The sequence below is a fragment of the Vanessa atalanta genome, chromosome 6, assembly GCF_905147765.1.
Source record: "Vanessa atalanta chromosome 6, ilVanAtal1.2, whole genome shotgun sequence".
Classification (NCBI taxonomy): Eukaryota; Metazoa; Arthropoda; class Insecta; order Lepidoptera; family Nymphalidae; genus Vanessa; species Vanessa atalanta.
In genome coordinates, this window is record NC_061876.1 from 2,294,751 (window position 1) to 2,312,280 (window position 17,530).

Below are 17,530 nucleotides of genomic sequence, written 5' to 3' on the forward strand. Positions count from 1 at the left end.
TTATATTAGTTTCGGGTCATTGCAACGGCGACAGTGCGAAGTCTGCGATAATTTATACGCGAAGGTTATCGTTTACTTTCGATAACAACTTAAAATCAAAGTCAGCGCAAATAACTAACCAATCGCAATAAACACTTGTGTTGGATGGAACGCATTCGTAAACAAGAAATAAAATACGAGCATTGAATGGCCTCATTTTCTTCTATTATTAGAACTTCTTTTCAAACGTGATTTAATTTAAGTACGTTACAAAGTACCTACTTTTTTAATCTTATATCGTTAGTATAGTAACTGGCGGAATGTTGTACGTTGAACTGAGTAACACAATAACTTATGTAGTTGCCACACACTCTACACAACCGTCTGTGTGTATGCTTAACTTTAATTTGCGCCAAATTATTATAATTCAAATAAAATATATTCTAAATAAATAACAATTGACTGTTTCTTTCAATTCTGTTTTTAAGGTCGTGGTAATTTTACATGTGGAAATGAAATAAAACAAGCGTCAAAAGAGTCCTCATTCTGAGTCACACCTGACGCGAAAGGGAAGAGGGAGTCGAATATCGTATGTCCATTTTCAAGCAGTTTCGGGGGAAACTAGTAAAATGTATAAATAAATAGGAAATTAGCATTAACACTATTTTATTCGGTACAGATTTATTGTAGAAAATGTAGTTTCTAGTTAAAACAAAATCTCCGGTTGCATGAAAATAGTAACTCCACAACTTCATGCTATACTTATCAAAGAAGAAGCATAAAATTAGATATTTATATTTTTAATATATCCTGTAGAGGGGTCACCTTGTTCATAATATGAATTTATAATAAATTTATATTTAATGTCAATTTACAAACGCTATGTTTTAAAAGAAAATGAAATTGATACATATGTCGATTATTATCAAGACGGTGAGACTGCAAAGCGCAGCTTTTTATATCATAATACTAGTATTAGTTACCCGCCCCGGCTAAGGGTTTGTAATTACTTTAAAGCAAATTCAAAAAGTAAAATTCTTGCTTTTTTTCGGCTAGGAAAGTTGTAATTCTCGACTTTTCTCTCCTATAATATGCAGGTATTCTTCCTCTAGAATAAATCTGTTTATTGATGAAAACCGCATTCAAATCCGATGCGCATTTAGAAAAGACGTAAGCGTACCCACGGTGACTTTGCTTAGTACTACGTGGAGATTCCATATTTCTGGATTATATATATTTTATATGGGTTGGTTATTTATAGTTTTAGTGGTTTTATCAGGTAGACATTACTAGAAACGTCTACTTCGTTATAAAACGATGTTTATTAAACTAAGCTTAATAAATGTTACTACTAGATTTTTTTTGAAATATATATGTATATATATACATATATATAAACCTTATTGGAAAAAAGTGCTTTTAGATTATACTGCTGAATTACAAAATGACTGCTTTAAGTAAAAAATAAACCGACATTAATTATGTCGTTTTCAAATTAAGTTTAGTCGTGGAAGTGTCCTAACATTCCATGCAGACATTTAACTAGCAAGCTGGGTCTCATGTATCGGAAGGCCGTTACGATAGAGTGCATCTGTTTGTACACACACTGCACGCGTGAACGTAAAATATGTTTTGAGCAGGAAATTAATCTTTAAGATCAGTCGGGAAGGCATCGTAGGATATCTAAAGGCGCACGTACCTGTCGATGGCCTGCCAGAAGCACAGTATGACGGGGTGCGCGTCGTGGTAGCCGCCGCGGTACTCCGTGTTGTTCCGCCAGTCCGACACGTCCAGCTCGGGCGCGCCCGCGATCACCAGCTCCAGCTCCCGCGCGTCGAACGCGCCCACCAGCCGCGGGTCCACCACCTGCGCGGACGGGTCGTTAGCGACACTCGAGACCTCGACTGTATCTGTACTGTCCGTTGCGGCGCGCCGGCTCACCTCGTGGAAGCCGCGCACGAGCCACTCGCTCTGCTCGGCGACGCCGCGCTCGACGCGCCAGCGCACGAGCTTCTCGAGGTACTCCTTCTTGTTGCGCTCGGTGACGGGCACGTCGCGCCCGCCCGCCTTCAGCTCGCGCTCCAGCACGCGCCCGTCCGCCAGCCGCTCCGACACCGCGAACGTCAGCTCCAGCGACGACACGCAGCGCGCCGCCTGCACGCGCAATATTTTTATGAACCCTATCGTCATGACGATAGACGAGAGCTTGAATTTTATTAAAAGCTACCATTTACTATAAAATGTAAATATTACTTTTATTGATATCGAATGTACAATCATTTTAATGTGGCCGGTGAAGATATCTCACCTGTAACCATCTCAGTGAGGCGGCGAACTGCGCGTCCAGCGCGTCCACGTCTTCTAACGCGGGCGGGAGACGTAGCAGAGCGCGGTACAGCGCACGCGTGAACCACGCTTCGAGAAGGTAGCCGTGGACGAGAGCCAGGCCTAGCACGCGACCGGAGAAGCGGAACCTGGCAACGAAATAAGTATTAAATAAAAAACATTCTTCAATATAAACAAATCATTAACATCTATTGAATATATAAACAAAGTTTTATTGGAACGTTACGTTATTGTTCCGAAAGATATAATTAAAAAAAATAACGACCGACCATCGATTGTTTTGTTTATTGTTTAAAAAAATACTGGAACACTAACAAAAACGCCATTTTAATTATAGAAGACAATACATAACAAGATGGCGTCACAATTGAATCAAACGACACAACCGAGATTTAGTTTCACATAAATATCAAGCGACTCAAGCGTGACAGGTGAGCAAAAAATTTTAAAAGCACCTGAGATTCGGTGAGTTCGTAGTTATTCTGTTTGTAACTAAATATTGGATGTAACGTGAGATTTTTGAGACATTTTATAAAAACATACGCGGACACGCTACATGGCGTGGGTTATGGAAGAATGGATCTTCAAGGTTATGAATGTGATTTAAATTATATTAATCGTTTTTAATGTATCAATCTTCTTTTTCTGACAATTTTGTCTTTAATTTTTTATACAAACAGTTTTAGATAAGATACAACCGTTTAGGATACCAAATGGAGTTTTAAAAGTAACGTTTCTATCTGTCTGTATAGATAAGGTAAACATCGCAGATAACTTTGTAAAGTGCACTTTGATGACTACAGTGTTGCTACTTGAAAAATAAATAAAGACAATACAAAATAGCTTACAATGTTATTGGAATTACATTGTTGCGTTTTATCGGTTACAAACAAAAGCCTATTTGCTATATCATAATTATTTTACACTTTTAATGTGTATTTTTACATGATAAGTATGAAACAGTAGAAATATATATTTTTATTTTTAATAAATTTTAATAAAAATTTTAATGAATGAATAAAAGCTGATTAAGTTTCGGTTATAAATTATAATGCATAACAGTAATTTATTATTACCGTCGATTACGATGTCCATTTATAGTAGTAGATATTTACAAATATCGATTGTCCATCGGTTGTATAGCCACTAGCCGTAAACAATAAAATATTATTTAAGATTTAAAAACCGATACCCATACCGTCCCGCGACGGCGAACACCACGAACAATGAACGGAAGTCCATAGTTTCTGAATGACAATTAAAACGCACCATAATTGATTAAAAAAGTACATTGACCTCTTTGTCTTAATTGAAATATTACGATATAAAATGTATATAACCTTATCAATGGGTCTGGGTCTAGTCACCTCGTTATGTTTTTATATTCTCTTTTATTATCTCGTTTGAATGCGTTCTATTTGCAGTTAAATGTTTTTGTACCGTTTTCATTAATTTTCTTGCGTAATACTGAATGTTTACTGGTTGTCACTGGTTGTTAGCGTTACCATAAAAGTTAAACGATATTGTTTTCTATATTTGAATAGTACATCGTAATTGTATATTTAATCTTATATTTTATTGGATTAAATGTTTATATTGTAAGTAAATATTCAGCCAAAAATATTTTACTAATGCGTCGATGTGTTTTTTTTTTTAAATTTCGGAATAAACGACTTTTTCGCAAGCCATGTTTTTGTTGATCTATATTTTAAATTAATTTCCATTCCATTTATAAAAAAAATCACAATACAGCGCCATTCAGTGCTTAAAATCAGTTCTTTTTTCAAATGAAGTTTTTCCTTTTGCTATCTTTAGTGTTACATCATGATATCACGCGAAACAATAGAATAATCTTCTTATCATATAACAGCGTAATATAGGGTATTTATAACATGGGCGTGACTTGTAGGATCAACCTAATCTGATAATACAGCCTTGACTTATTGACTTACATACCTACTGAATAATTTCAATTCACCTTCATCATCATTTTTTAAATACAAATTTTAAAAATATTTATAATAATTAAAAATAAGAATAATATATTCATTTATTGATTTATAAATTATTAATTGTATTAAGCTTCATGATGTATTTAAATATTAAAAAAAAACATTCTTCTCGGATGAATAATTTATGTCACAATTAAAAAAAAAAAAACAATAAATAGGTACATCTTTCCGTGTCAACATCACTTATTTGCAGGGACAATGCAACCTAATCGTATTATTCTTGTACTGATTGTTAGTTATTATCTGTAATGGCTGTGATTGTGTATTGTTACTAATACTGTTTAAGTATAATACCTACACGCAGTGTAACACGGCCCATGTTAAAGAATATATAGTGTTCAAGCGCCTATCGAGTTTTGACGGCTTTTCGGCTATCGTGGTTTATGCTTTTAAGATAAAGTTTAAATAGCCTTTTAAAACATCAAACCTTATCAAAATAGTTAAAACATATTTGTTATCGATTAAACTGTCAAGTTATTTAGTTATACGGAAAATATTATCTCAAATACTTAAATAATCTCTGAAGTAAATTTTGGAAGTACGGAGTCATTGATAAAATTCCTACGAAAGTAACAACCAAGACAAAAGTTGATATTTTCTATGACTCGGTTATATATTTTAACCCATAATCAAATCTTACCATTCATGATGGTTGTCAACGAAGGCCGACATCGGGGACACGTGCACCGTGTAGGTGTCGTTAGCGGAGTACTCGAACAATCCATAGTATGGGTTGAACAGTTCTCTCGATAGGAGGAAGAAGAATTCTCTACTGGGTCCTCCATAGTCTAAGCCTTCCTCTCCATCCCAGAGGACGCACAATTTCCCCTTCTGCAACTCCTTCTTGCTACAGGACATGATACGTCTAAATGCATCCTCTAGAAGGTGATCCCGACGAATATGTAATCTGTAAACATACATTGAATAGGTTATTAAGGTAAAGAAAGGAAAATTACTAGTTTTTGACTATTTATACTTATTTTTGATCACAGCAATAGCGAATTTAAAATATTTCATGCTTCGTTGTTTATTTTAAAACAACGTCAATTCAATAATGACACGGCTATGCTTGACTTTAAAGTGAATATGTTTTTTTATTATTAAATGAACTCACTTTAATTTTCCTGGACCCTGTCCATAGCCTTTGCTTTCCAGCTTCCTGTAGAAAGCTCGTAATTTAGCTTCGAAGTCTCGTCGTTGAGGCGCAGGCGCACGAGTGCTCCGCGTGGCGGCCGGTGACGCCGCAGGCGAAGGTTCAGCTGTAGCACACCCTGACGCCGGCACGTAGCTCATAATCTCCTGTTCGAACAGGCTGCGGAAGAAGAAAGACAATATATAACGGTTGTATCTTTTTATTCAATCCACGTAACAATATAGCCGAATAGGCAACAAATATTTGGATCTATCGTTTGCTAGACCATACTGACTACTAAGAGTTTCTAGACTATAATATTTTTTTGGGAAACTCTTATAAGTACTTATTCTTTCTTTTTCAGATCTGCCGCGAATAGACTATTGTTGAGATTTTACTTTCTCAATGTTATTATCATTAAAAGTTATATGGTATTTAAATGTAAAACTTCACTTTCGTCGGACATTCGTAAAAAACGAAGACACCTTATTGTTTCACTTTTAATTTCGCACATCGCCTCTCACATAACCTTAACCGAAATGGGCACCATCCGTAAATGTATAATAGCAAGTACGTCATTTTGTTCCTTAATACTCAAGCCATAAAGACTACAATGTATAAAAAGGATGTACGGACGGATGCGCTTTTTATCTCACCAAGTTTACTAGAGCGAAGAGTATTAATATTATAATCACGGTGAATGTTAGCGAAATCTTCATTTATAGTAAAGATCATTAATCTATTTCTGGGCTAATGTTTAATGACTTAAGACATCTTCCAACACTTTCGACAAGGAAAATGATAATTCACAAACGTATGGTTTAATAAGCATTTTACGAATGATTCATTGAAATCGTTAGCTCCATATTAGTTACCTATAGACAACAGTCAAAGGGTCCTGTTAATGGAAGTATCATTGAAAATCGCACCTTACATTGTTTGATAGTGAGCGTCGCCAATTTTAGAGGAACAATCGACTGTATATACTATTTGAGATAACCAAATAGGACCAATGTCAGATTAGGTATAGTTTTAAGTTTACTATGTTTGTCTGATTCCGTCGTTCTTTGTTAGTTTAATAAGAAGCTATAACTTGGACGAAGTTTGCCAACGGCGGCCAATATCTATCTATCGTCCAGACGTGCACACGTGTGTCCGCACTCTATTCCCACCTCGTATTCTGATAAAACCAAAATCTTACCGACGCACGAGAATGTAACATTGCCATATTTCTGAGTCTGAGCAACAGAATTTTGACAGAAAACACTTTCGTTGTACGGACTCGGGATTTTAACTTTGTTTGTTTTAATTTTTAAGTAATAAATAATATCGATAGCGAGAAACGAAGAATTATTTTTTATGCCGTTATTTATAGATATTTATATCATGATGAACAGTCAGAGCAGTTTTATTATTCCGAGAAATTTGGCTTTCAAATTATTTTTATTGAGCCCATGATTCAAGCCGCGGGCAAAGCTAGTCCTAACTAATGTCCACAAAGTACGATGAACCTTATAACTTGCCCAAAATGAAAGGAAAGTCGACATTAGACAGAGACAAAGCGAGGTCTACGTTGCTAACCTATAATCGATTTGGGAAAGATTTAATGTCGCTCCGCCCTGCCGGTGTTCAACATGCCGTAATTAGAATAATGTAAACTGTATACGTTAGACATAAAATATATTTAGATTGCTTATCTGACCACGTGTATTTCTGTAACCTAATCAATAATCATCAAGATTTCTTATAATTTCTGAAACAGGCCATTGTAAATATTTTATTCAATTCTCCGGAATACAAATAGGTGAACCTTTATGTTAATCATGATGTCATTGGACTTTTTGATTTCTCGGATTTCTCCAAAATGTTTTCGAATTTCGAAGTAACTAAAGATACAGCAATTTAATGAATATGAGTACATATTTGTAAATATCACTTTGTAAAATGATAAATCTAAATTTGCATTAAATTTTTTTGTGTTCAAGACGCGTTTGTATCTGATACATTGCAACGCATTCCAGAAATCATATTTATCGTTACCCAAGTCTTGGCGCGCATCCAACGTTAACATCTAACGAGCCCTGCGTAAACAAATTTCGGTCAATATTTTTTCTTGTGATTCGATTATTATATTTGTAACAAACCTTATTATATAACAATCGTATTCGCGTGTATTGTTCTTGAATAAAATATTCTGCATAAGCCCAAAAATTATCACAAAAAAAACAGCCCGACGTCTTGCCTTGTTGGGTATAACAAACATACACACTAATGCAGGAATTGTAATCAGTGTTATAGTTCTCGATCTAGTTGTAAATAAAAAATAAAACTAAAATTAAAGGTTGAGATATTTCAATACAAATTCAAAAGGTTAAAAGGTGAATTGAGTATAGTGTATGTAGGTCAGAAGCTAACTTAAAATCTAAACCAACATTTTCGGCCAAACTTGTTACGTAACATAGCAACGAATGTAGACAAAACAAAACGAATACCGAACATATACCTCAAACAATTCGACGAATTAAAATCGTATGATTTATTATTTCTATTCTTCGAGATAACTATGGCTCCGTTGGAAAACTGAGAATCACATCCATAATGATTACGGTATACTAATGTCGTAAATCATCAGCTTAAAGCGCTTTATTAGTTGCAAAAAATGATCTTGTTTTATAATATTATTTAAAATTAAATTATTTTTCCTCAATCTTATAGCAAATATAAAGCCAATGTAATATTTAATTTTCAACATAATAAATTCTTTAAGATGTGTGTTTTTTCAGCGACATTTATATAATTCTATAAATGTGAGGAATATTTTCAATTCCAACGTATCTACAAAGTATAACAAGCAACGAACTTTCGTAAGCGCGTGCGTTTTCAACGCAAGGCCGCTTCCCGACACCGATGGATGGGAATGACCTAAAATTGCCTCGCTCTCAGATATTACTCGGCAGTCGTTAGAAACGAGGTGGTACGTTTGTTAAGCGCTCGCTGAGAAAACGCGTCAGCGAGCGAGAAACAAAGCTGCTTTCTGTTTTCCATGATGTTGTTCTATACAGTTTTTTTACTACTGCTATTTTTTAAATTTTCAATGTGTTTCAATTTTAAGTCTTATTTCCTGGAAATATGGCAATGATTGTACGCCAATTTACTTCTAAATAAAATCAATCCAACCATAGCCAGCATCAGCAGAATGTTAAAAAAAAATTTCGTATTCATAATAATACCTTCTCTGTAGTCATTACATAAGCATCCGGCACATCCCAAACATATATCATTGTGATGCCACCAATCTTCAAAAGTTAATGACTATAGGAGGCATTCCCTGTGGCCGAGAGCACGCGCGCCGCGTCCGTGCTCACGGCCCTGCTTTCACGCTAAAGACATACTTATTTCTAATTAACTAAAGAACAAATTTCCTTAAAAATTTTATTCTTATAGACAACAGGTGTCCGAACAGGCCTGAGGCAGAGGAAGGGTGATAGTTTCGGAGATAACGTTTCGCCCGATGCGAGAAGCTGACGTCTTGATTCTTCGCCTGGTCGAACATGACGGTGAGTTTTCTACTATTGTGGTTGTAATTTAATTAAGCGCGCCGTGTTTAGACGATCAATGGAGCCGATAGATTAATATTTTAATGACGTAACAGATCTTTGATGTCTTTTAAAAGATATTTTTTACAAAGTAATATAATTCATTGCTAATTTATTACACGACAATTATATCATATATTTAGTTCACGTTTGAAAATAATACCGGAATTAAATTTACATAAAGTGGAACACTAAAACGGTTAACCGCAACGCTGGCAGGAAGAGGGTTGTTCTGTTATACAAAGGACGATATCAATCAAACACCTGCGTAACGGATACATTACTTTTTGCGTGCCCTAACTTACATATAACGAACGAAAGGAACAAAACTTCAAATACGACAACTTTAAAAAAAAACACAGAATTTTCCAATCTTTTGTAAAAGATTTTAGTTAATGTTAGAGCAATAATAAGGGATAATCCTATGTTACCGGTAATAAGGTTTCGCCCGAAGCCCTCGACGCCTAGTAAAGTTTCATCAATGACTACAGGATGGACGTTATTTAGTACTACCTCGCCTGGGGACTTCTCGTAATTACTAACGATAAGCCGTCAATTTTAAGTTTGTAAAGTTGTCATGTCTTGGTAAAATATCACAAAAGTATATTCAACAAATTACAAATAACAAAATTATCAATTTAAAATTCGAAGACAGAACATAGAACTCTCTCGAAGAACGCATTCAACTGTAACAGAACAATCTAATTTTCCAACGTAGCCTTAAGATATTTAAAATAAAACGTAAATATTTGAAGCAATATTAAAATTTAAGCGTTGACATTGCTCCGACCTCACACAAAATGGAAACCAATACGTGCCCAATATTCTGCTAAATTACTTCCTAAGACCATTGCTAACGAGAAAACAAAAGGGTTATTGTTGTATGGAACCATTCGAACGGAAGCCTTGAAGCCACATGTCGAATTACACTGAAATTTTCAATGGCATTTGTATAATTTGGTTAAATTACCCACATAGCTAATTTTCGTTCGACTCGGTAAATGTATTGTTCAAATTTTACTTGTCTGCGTTTTTAAAATAAAGCTTCGTACCATCTGAAATGACTTCACTGACTATGCAATACGTAAAATTTACCTAGAAAAAATCCATTAGTTAGTAATTACTCCTCACTCCGAGGTTACGACGAATTAAAGTTTAGAAAAGGTACATAGTATCCAACATTGTAATTGAAGATAAACAAAATTTACATTTAAACGACTCTCTTGAAGAGTATTGTAGTGACAGCGTTAATTACATAATTATTGATTAAAAAAAATCGTAAATAACAAAGCAACTTAAATTCGTTAAGGTTTTATGGATTCATAGTTATATATTTTTTTAATTCCCGATAGCTACTTCATAATATAATTAGGTATGGGTACACTATATAATTAAATATTATGAATATAATGAGTAAAATTAATCAAGTCCACAAATTTTATATTGAAAACTTACTTCCAGTTTCTAAAACGATGATCATAGTGAAATCAACTAATTAGGAGATAATCTGAATGTTCATTGGTCAGTGGTAGGTGATGACGTAATGGGCGACCAATGAGCGGTCAGGTTAAAGCCGAATTAGTTAATCTGCCTTTGACTAGCGTTTAGAAACTGTAATATAGTTAACTATAAATAAACGTGTAATTAAGCTGTCTACCTACACGGCGGTCAGGGTTGAGCGGTCCCGTGTCCCTCCCACGTCATTGTGCCCGTTTCAGCTGACATACGGCATATGTATACGGTAATGAGTCATATATTATATACTTTTTATTCTTACAATTAAATACTTCGCTTTTCACTTTTAAAGAATACAAGATACAAATATATATTTGTTTTTATACGAACTTCTGAATTCTTAATTGCTTTTTGTATTTGAATCTACGAATACTAAATGTTCCTTTTTATTATTTATTGCATTGTTTCTATGTATTATTCTTATCTTTCTATTATATATCATACATCTTCTTACTCGTACTTGCCCATAATAATTAACTAAGTTGAAAGCTTAAATTATATCTATATATGGATAGAGTGTCGCATTACAAAAGAAGGAAAACAAACAAGCCAACTTTATTATTATGGTGTGCGTGACACGTTACTTTACTAGTGTGGGTGTACTTAGCTGCAGTTGGCTACTATATTTTTCAACGCAAGTTTTGACAATCCATCTAGACATAAATAATCAAAAATTTCATCTTATTAAGGAACAAAGTATTCGAGTTTAATTAACATCACGAATAGGGACTCCGATTCAAGGATGTTGAAATTTTAAAAGAACCCATAAATGTAAACCTAATCATAAACTGACATTATTACCTAATGGTATTCATTATATTTAGGTAGTTAAATAATCATTATCCATTACCGTATGTATTTGACCTAGCCGCTGCGGCCTTGAATGTGTAATCTAAAATAAATAAAGTATTTATTGTGTTAACAAAGACATACAGATAATCTACAAAAACAATGTTAAAAATGTTTAGCCACGCGAGCATTGTTGTGCAAATGGGTTGCATATATACATATATAATCGTGTTGTCCGTCCGTCCGTTGCCGTAGAGACGAGCGCGGTCAGTGAAACAATCTTTATTATTCAACTATAATCTAATTAAATTATCTCCTTAAAACATTGTAATTAAAATTACATTTGCATGTCATAATTGGGCGCACGGTTGTGTGGTAGGCAAGTTCAGAGGGAAGGGGTCTATCGGTGCAAACTATTCCAAAGTCATACAAGAAAACGTTATTGCTATTAGTATTCTAGCCACTTAATGTAATTTTGTTATTGCATTCGCAGTCGATAATTCGTTCAAACCTTGGCTCTGACATTGTTTTCTATGACGTGATCGAAATATTGCATAATGACGAAAACAAATGCAGAGAGAGCTTTTGAACTTTTGCGTTTAATGCTTGAAAAAAAATACTTTTTACTGAATAACAGTAACACTAAATAATAGTAACATTACTATATATTTTGAGACTAACTACAGGTTAAATTTACTTGGTGGTAGGGCTTGTGTAAGCTCGTCTGGGTAGATACCATATTCTACCCCAAAAAAATAACTTAGTATCGGTGTCTTTCGAAGTATGAGTGAGCCAGTACAACATAGGTAAATAGGACATAACAACTTAGTCCCCAATCTGGATGGCGTATTCTCAGTGTAATAAAAGTATTTATTATAAAGTCATCTATTGGCGGCGGTGACCACTTACCATCAGCTGGCCTATTAACCATTCAGCCCAGCTGTTTGAAATTTAAAAAAAGAAGCTAAGATAACTCAATAAAACATCTATTAAATCGATAATTTTTACACGAGCAAAAATTTAAAATAAACCGTAAAACGAAAAAAAAACACATCTCAACAACAACTTTATAATGCACAAAATAATTTACGTCATAAACCTATCATTATTTCATAAAAAGGATCCACCTCAAACTTTTCAATTTACGAAAATCGGCTTAAGATAATTAGTGGGAAGAATGAGATTGATGACGAGCAAAAACTGATTCAAATGACGCCTGAATGGAATAACCTTTAATATCAGACAGCCTGGCTTCGCTATAGATACTAAATATTCTACAATATACTATAATATCATTATGTTTTTATTTAAAGACGCGACCCGCGTCAGACTTATGCGGATTATATTTTAATAATATTTATTAGTGGAAATAATTTATTCCATAACATAAGTGGTATTGATGATTTTGAAAAATGATTTAGGCCAAACTTCGTGCAATACTTGTAACAGTGAGAACATAGCCCAGTGCTGGACAACGGGCTTCGAGTATTTGTAATTTTAAAACATAACGAAAGGCATTATTTTATCAACACCGTAAACATGTCAAACCCATTTCTGATTCATTAGAGCTACCACAATTTTCGCATTGGAAAACTCTGTTATCATTGAGTAAAATATTTTTAGGGTTAACGACCGATTTAAGCGCCACTCCTGCAAATGGCTTCTTTTATGTAAGTTGTGACTAACTTTAACACGGCTTTATCGGTAACTATCTGAACAAATTTTAATACTTAGGCGTAACAATTAAAATGAGCCATTTAAAATAAAGCCGAGAGGTATTAGCATTTTAAGTTTAAAAAAAAAACAATTTTTAGCGTTTAAAATTAGAATGTGAACACATTTAAAAATGGAACATCCATGTTTCCTTTTATTATAGTCAACCTGTTCTCTACCGTTTCTGTACTATTCACGTTTACTAGCCACATACTAGATCGAATGTCAAGTAACATCCTACAATGTAGTCAGCCTTGGTATATCTGGACATGCGACTCAACACTGTACAGCCACAACGCCATTCCTGACGACCTACCCCTTTTTATTTAACATTATATGTTTAAATTTTATATATATTGGCTTTAGTTCTTTTTTCATATATATTTTTTTCTTTTTAAGATTGATGTCTGTCGTGTCATGTCAAAATATTGGTTTCGACTTAATTAAAACATTAATGAGTGTTTTCATCGTTAATAAAATGTAAACCTGTATATTATTTGCACGACAAAGTGTTGTTGATTCATTACTTTTCGTATTAAAAATGTAATGGCTGTCTCACAATTGTATTATATTGTTTTAAACTTAACAAATACATTAGGGAATCAATAAAACATCGGCGTTAACTATAATATGACTATATCTTTTAAAAAAGAATAATTAACACATTTGTGGTATGTTTTTTAGAAAGAGAAATAATACATCAAAATGAATGTGGCGTAACTTTTCACGTTCCATAAAAAACCATGAGCATAGGAAACAACGATTCACCACGCACGCTATAATCCGTAACACGATGTTTGTCTAAAACCTATGTTAAATGTTAATAGATAAAAAAAAAACAATAAATGCACGTCATAATGACTCTTAAGTGCACTCACAAAAGGGGCCAAGTTCCTGTGTCAATTAAAACAGATCACTTTGTTTATCGATGGCGGATCGTTCTGATCGACAATGGTCGTTCCCATATCGAACGAGTAGATTACCATTACGATCGAACCATTACACTTTACGAGATTTTGATTGTACCGCGACTAACGATATGGGGGCACGAAAGGCACAGGCTGAGTTCGATTTACGACAGTTATAAAATCTCAGTCGTGTCGTATCGATTGAATTTAAAACCAACGGGGTTTTGTAAATCACACCTTCAGAAACATTTCGTTTGTTTATTTGTCGATGAAAGCATTTAGGATGTAATTATACCTACTCGTAAAGATATCGGCATAAACTCTCGAGGGCAGACTGAAAATCTTGCTTTTGGACTTCTCGAAATATAACCATAATAAATCGATAATATTCGCGTTATGTTGATCGTTATCAATATATATGTTAAGCTAATTATAAAAATCGAATACAAAACCTTTCGCAAGATGCGAGTCTAAAAGGTCATAAGATACACTCATCAAACTAGCGTATGTTAGTCCGTTTCCAACATTTCACGAGTAAGATAGTCGAGTTCTTAGAGAACTGATTAGCACCGCTTTTGTATTGTTTGGGAATAATTCTATTCATAGAGAATACTAATGTTTTTTAAATAAAAATTTAAACTCAGTAAACTGCTTCTAATTAGTCTTGTATTTAGCATTTAGTCTTTAGGCAGACACGATTATTCCGCCAAAGTTTGTAAATAAATTGATGTCTAAGTAAGCATTGTTAAAGATAATGAAATATTTTAGTATGATAACTAATGTTCCTTTTCTCGTAAAACAAATGAAAACGTTCTTAATAGACAAACAGTAATTTCGATTCGTTAGCTGAGATAATTTTATTATTATCATCCAAAAAAATCCAAATGCAAATAATCAAAAATAAAATAATGTTACAACTGTACGCTTTAAATTGATCATTTAAATTTTAATATTAAGGCAACAATATGATTTTAGATTGTTTTTTTTAAAAAACGTGACGTTACCCGCGAATTGTTTTAACTACCATTTAAGGTCTTTTACATATTTCGTCCATCAAATTAGATTTATAGATTGCAAAAAGTCAAAATCCATAATATATAATATAATTTAGCATATCGCTATTAATAACGAAAAAAAAAACAACAATAGAACGGAAATGGTCCTCGTTCTTTTCGGATCGAATATTTTTTCGCAACGAAAAAGTCGATTTCAATTGTTTTATTTTCCGTGCCACTGCATTTGCAGGCCAGTGATAAAAGTGAATCCGGATACATCAAAGACCAAGATATATCGGTTATCCTAATCTCCGACTACCTAAGTAAGAGTCGCTTTTGTCGGCGACCGCTTTTTCTCAAAGCGTTGTTAATTCTGCTCACTATACAATAAGAGTCCTTATTTTTCTTTTATATTTTATGAGCAGCTAGGTTTTAGTTGAGCATGAAAGTAAAAGTATACAATTAAATGAACTCATATTGCTTTTAATGTAAGTAAAAGAACTACATGTTTTTTAATGAATGATATTTAAAATAAACACAAAATACTACAAGTAAATCAATTTATCATTTATACACGAAAATAGGCAGTACTTCTAAACAAGTTCCTAAAGTCATAACATACGATGTATGTAAGTATACATATATATGAATATAGACGTATATTTTAGCACAGAAATAATTTTAACTGATAACTTGGATCATTTTTAGATATAAGTATGTATGTATAACGTGGATTTCACATATTACTAATAAGTTTTTATGGATAAGGAAATATAGCGGAGGCAATTAATTATTATTAGAATTAAATATGAATGGCTAAAACTAAGTAACTATGGCGTTTCTACACGACTATTCTCGGTAGAATCTTCACCCAGAACTGGAGATAGATTCATTTGTTACAATCTTGTAAAAAGCCGATTCAAAAGTGCTCCTAAGAGCCTACGTGGAAAAAGTAAATCTTTATTGCTTTTTTTTATTATTATTTACAGGTACACAAACTTTTTCGTCTCAGCCTAAATCACCCGCCAGATTTATTTGAGGATTAGAATCGAACATTAGCATAAATATATGATGAATGTTGAGTATGAATTAATAGCGGATAATTAATTAATTATCATAAAATTGGGCAGTAGAATCGGTAAAAATCTTTATAAAAAGGTCATCGATATTAAAATTACAATTTAAATCTTTTTTTTTATTGGAGTTACAAGCAATCCAAAAGAGAGACAGAGAGATAGAATGATAGGATATCGTGATATATACAGATGATTCATTAGAAAAAAAATTAAGTCGTTATTCTGAGAACAAAAAAATTTATCGATTTGTGTTCTGATGTTTCTAGAGCACCATAGACACAATTACTTGCAATTTCATCGTCGGTTATGACCATATATTTCATTTAAAAATTAACATATAAAGAAGATTAATTACCGAAAATACCGAAATAATACTTTTGTGCAGTATGTCGTATATTAAATACGAAGTCGCGGCAAATTGTTAGTTGCGTTTGTTGTACAATTATAATGAACGTAGTTTTGAATCAAGGACTTAATATTGCATAAATATTATTATAAATCATTTCTTTGTAGTTTATATAATTCATTATAACATTATAATCATAATTAAAATTTATTTGAAAATATATTTTTTTAAATATTATTTAATTAGTGAACAGTTAAAACTTTTTTTTCTCTTATTCGCAGACGTTTTAACAAATTGCAATATTTACAAATACGCCCAAGATTTGCAGCTCAATTGGTGTATGCAACTTGTTCCAATTTTAAATTTAAGAATTCACCCACACATTAACAAGTTTGCGGGTGACACGCCACAGATAATATGTATTTAAAAAAAAAAACAATATATTTTTAATTTAGTTTTGATTCGTTTCCACTCAACAAAGTCCTCCATGTAAATAAGGAATTTTATCGTATAAATAGTGTATTATTTTACACAACGTACCAAGGAATTCTGTACGATGTTTATTGATTGAAATTCTTATTTAGATCACCTAGTTGTTCAAAATAACACTCAATTACAGCGAAGGCTCGCAGCGGATGTTATAATGATATAATAAGGGTAACTCTAGCTCAGATCACACGGTAGACGTATTCATCCAGACAAATGAATTAATAAAAGATGTATCTGAGAGTACGGTGTAACAACGAGTTTGTTTTATATTTAATCTTCAAGAATTTTGTAGTACATGTATACTAAAACATTTTCATATAATGTTAGATATTACGTGTCAAGAAAAAAAAGGATTCGTGAAATTTTCGTCGGTTTTTATTACGTATGGTATATCATGAATTAATTCTTATCGCATGACCTGGTTAAGGTACAGACAATAATGGAAAACGAACTTCCGTTACACGAAACTGTGCGAATTAACCGCTAATTGTAAAAAAAAAGAAAAGAAAAACAATAACCCAAATGCTCTCGTAATTATTGTATAACAATCGCACGAGTGTGAGAGTGTCGGAAAAGAGATGGATTGACATCATAGGGCCATTAGGTTAGCGAGGCGAAAGCGCATCAAGTCGTA

General features: G+C 33.3%; 1 protein-coding gene across 5 annotated transcripts in view; it reads right to left on the reverse strand.

Annotated features, from left to right (window-relative positions):
- The window catches only part of LOC125064884 (E3 ubiquitin-protein ligase HECW2), a 103,463-nt gene that overhangs the window by 1,755 nt on the left and 84,178 nt on the right, over positions 1-17,530 (reverse strand). For all 5 annotated transcript variants that reach the window (XM_047672182.1, XM_047672181.1, XM_047672183.1 and 2 more), the window contains 5 exons: positions 5,452-5,649; positions 4,978-5,244; positions 2,288-2,453; positions 1,921-2,133; positions 1,679-1,845 (listed from right to left, as the gene is read on the reverse strand). In XM_047672182.1, the coding sequence (XP_047528138.1) occupies positions 1,679-1,845; positions 1,921-2,133; positions 2,288-2,453; positions 4,978-5,244; positions 5,452-5,649 (1,011 nt within the window). The remainder of the gene's footprint in view (positions 1-1,678; positions 1,846-1,920; positions 2,134-2,287; positions 2,454-4,977; positions 5,245-5,451; positions 5,650-17,530) is intronic.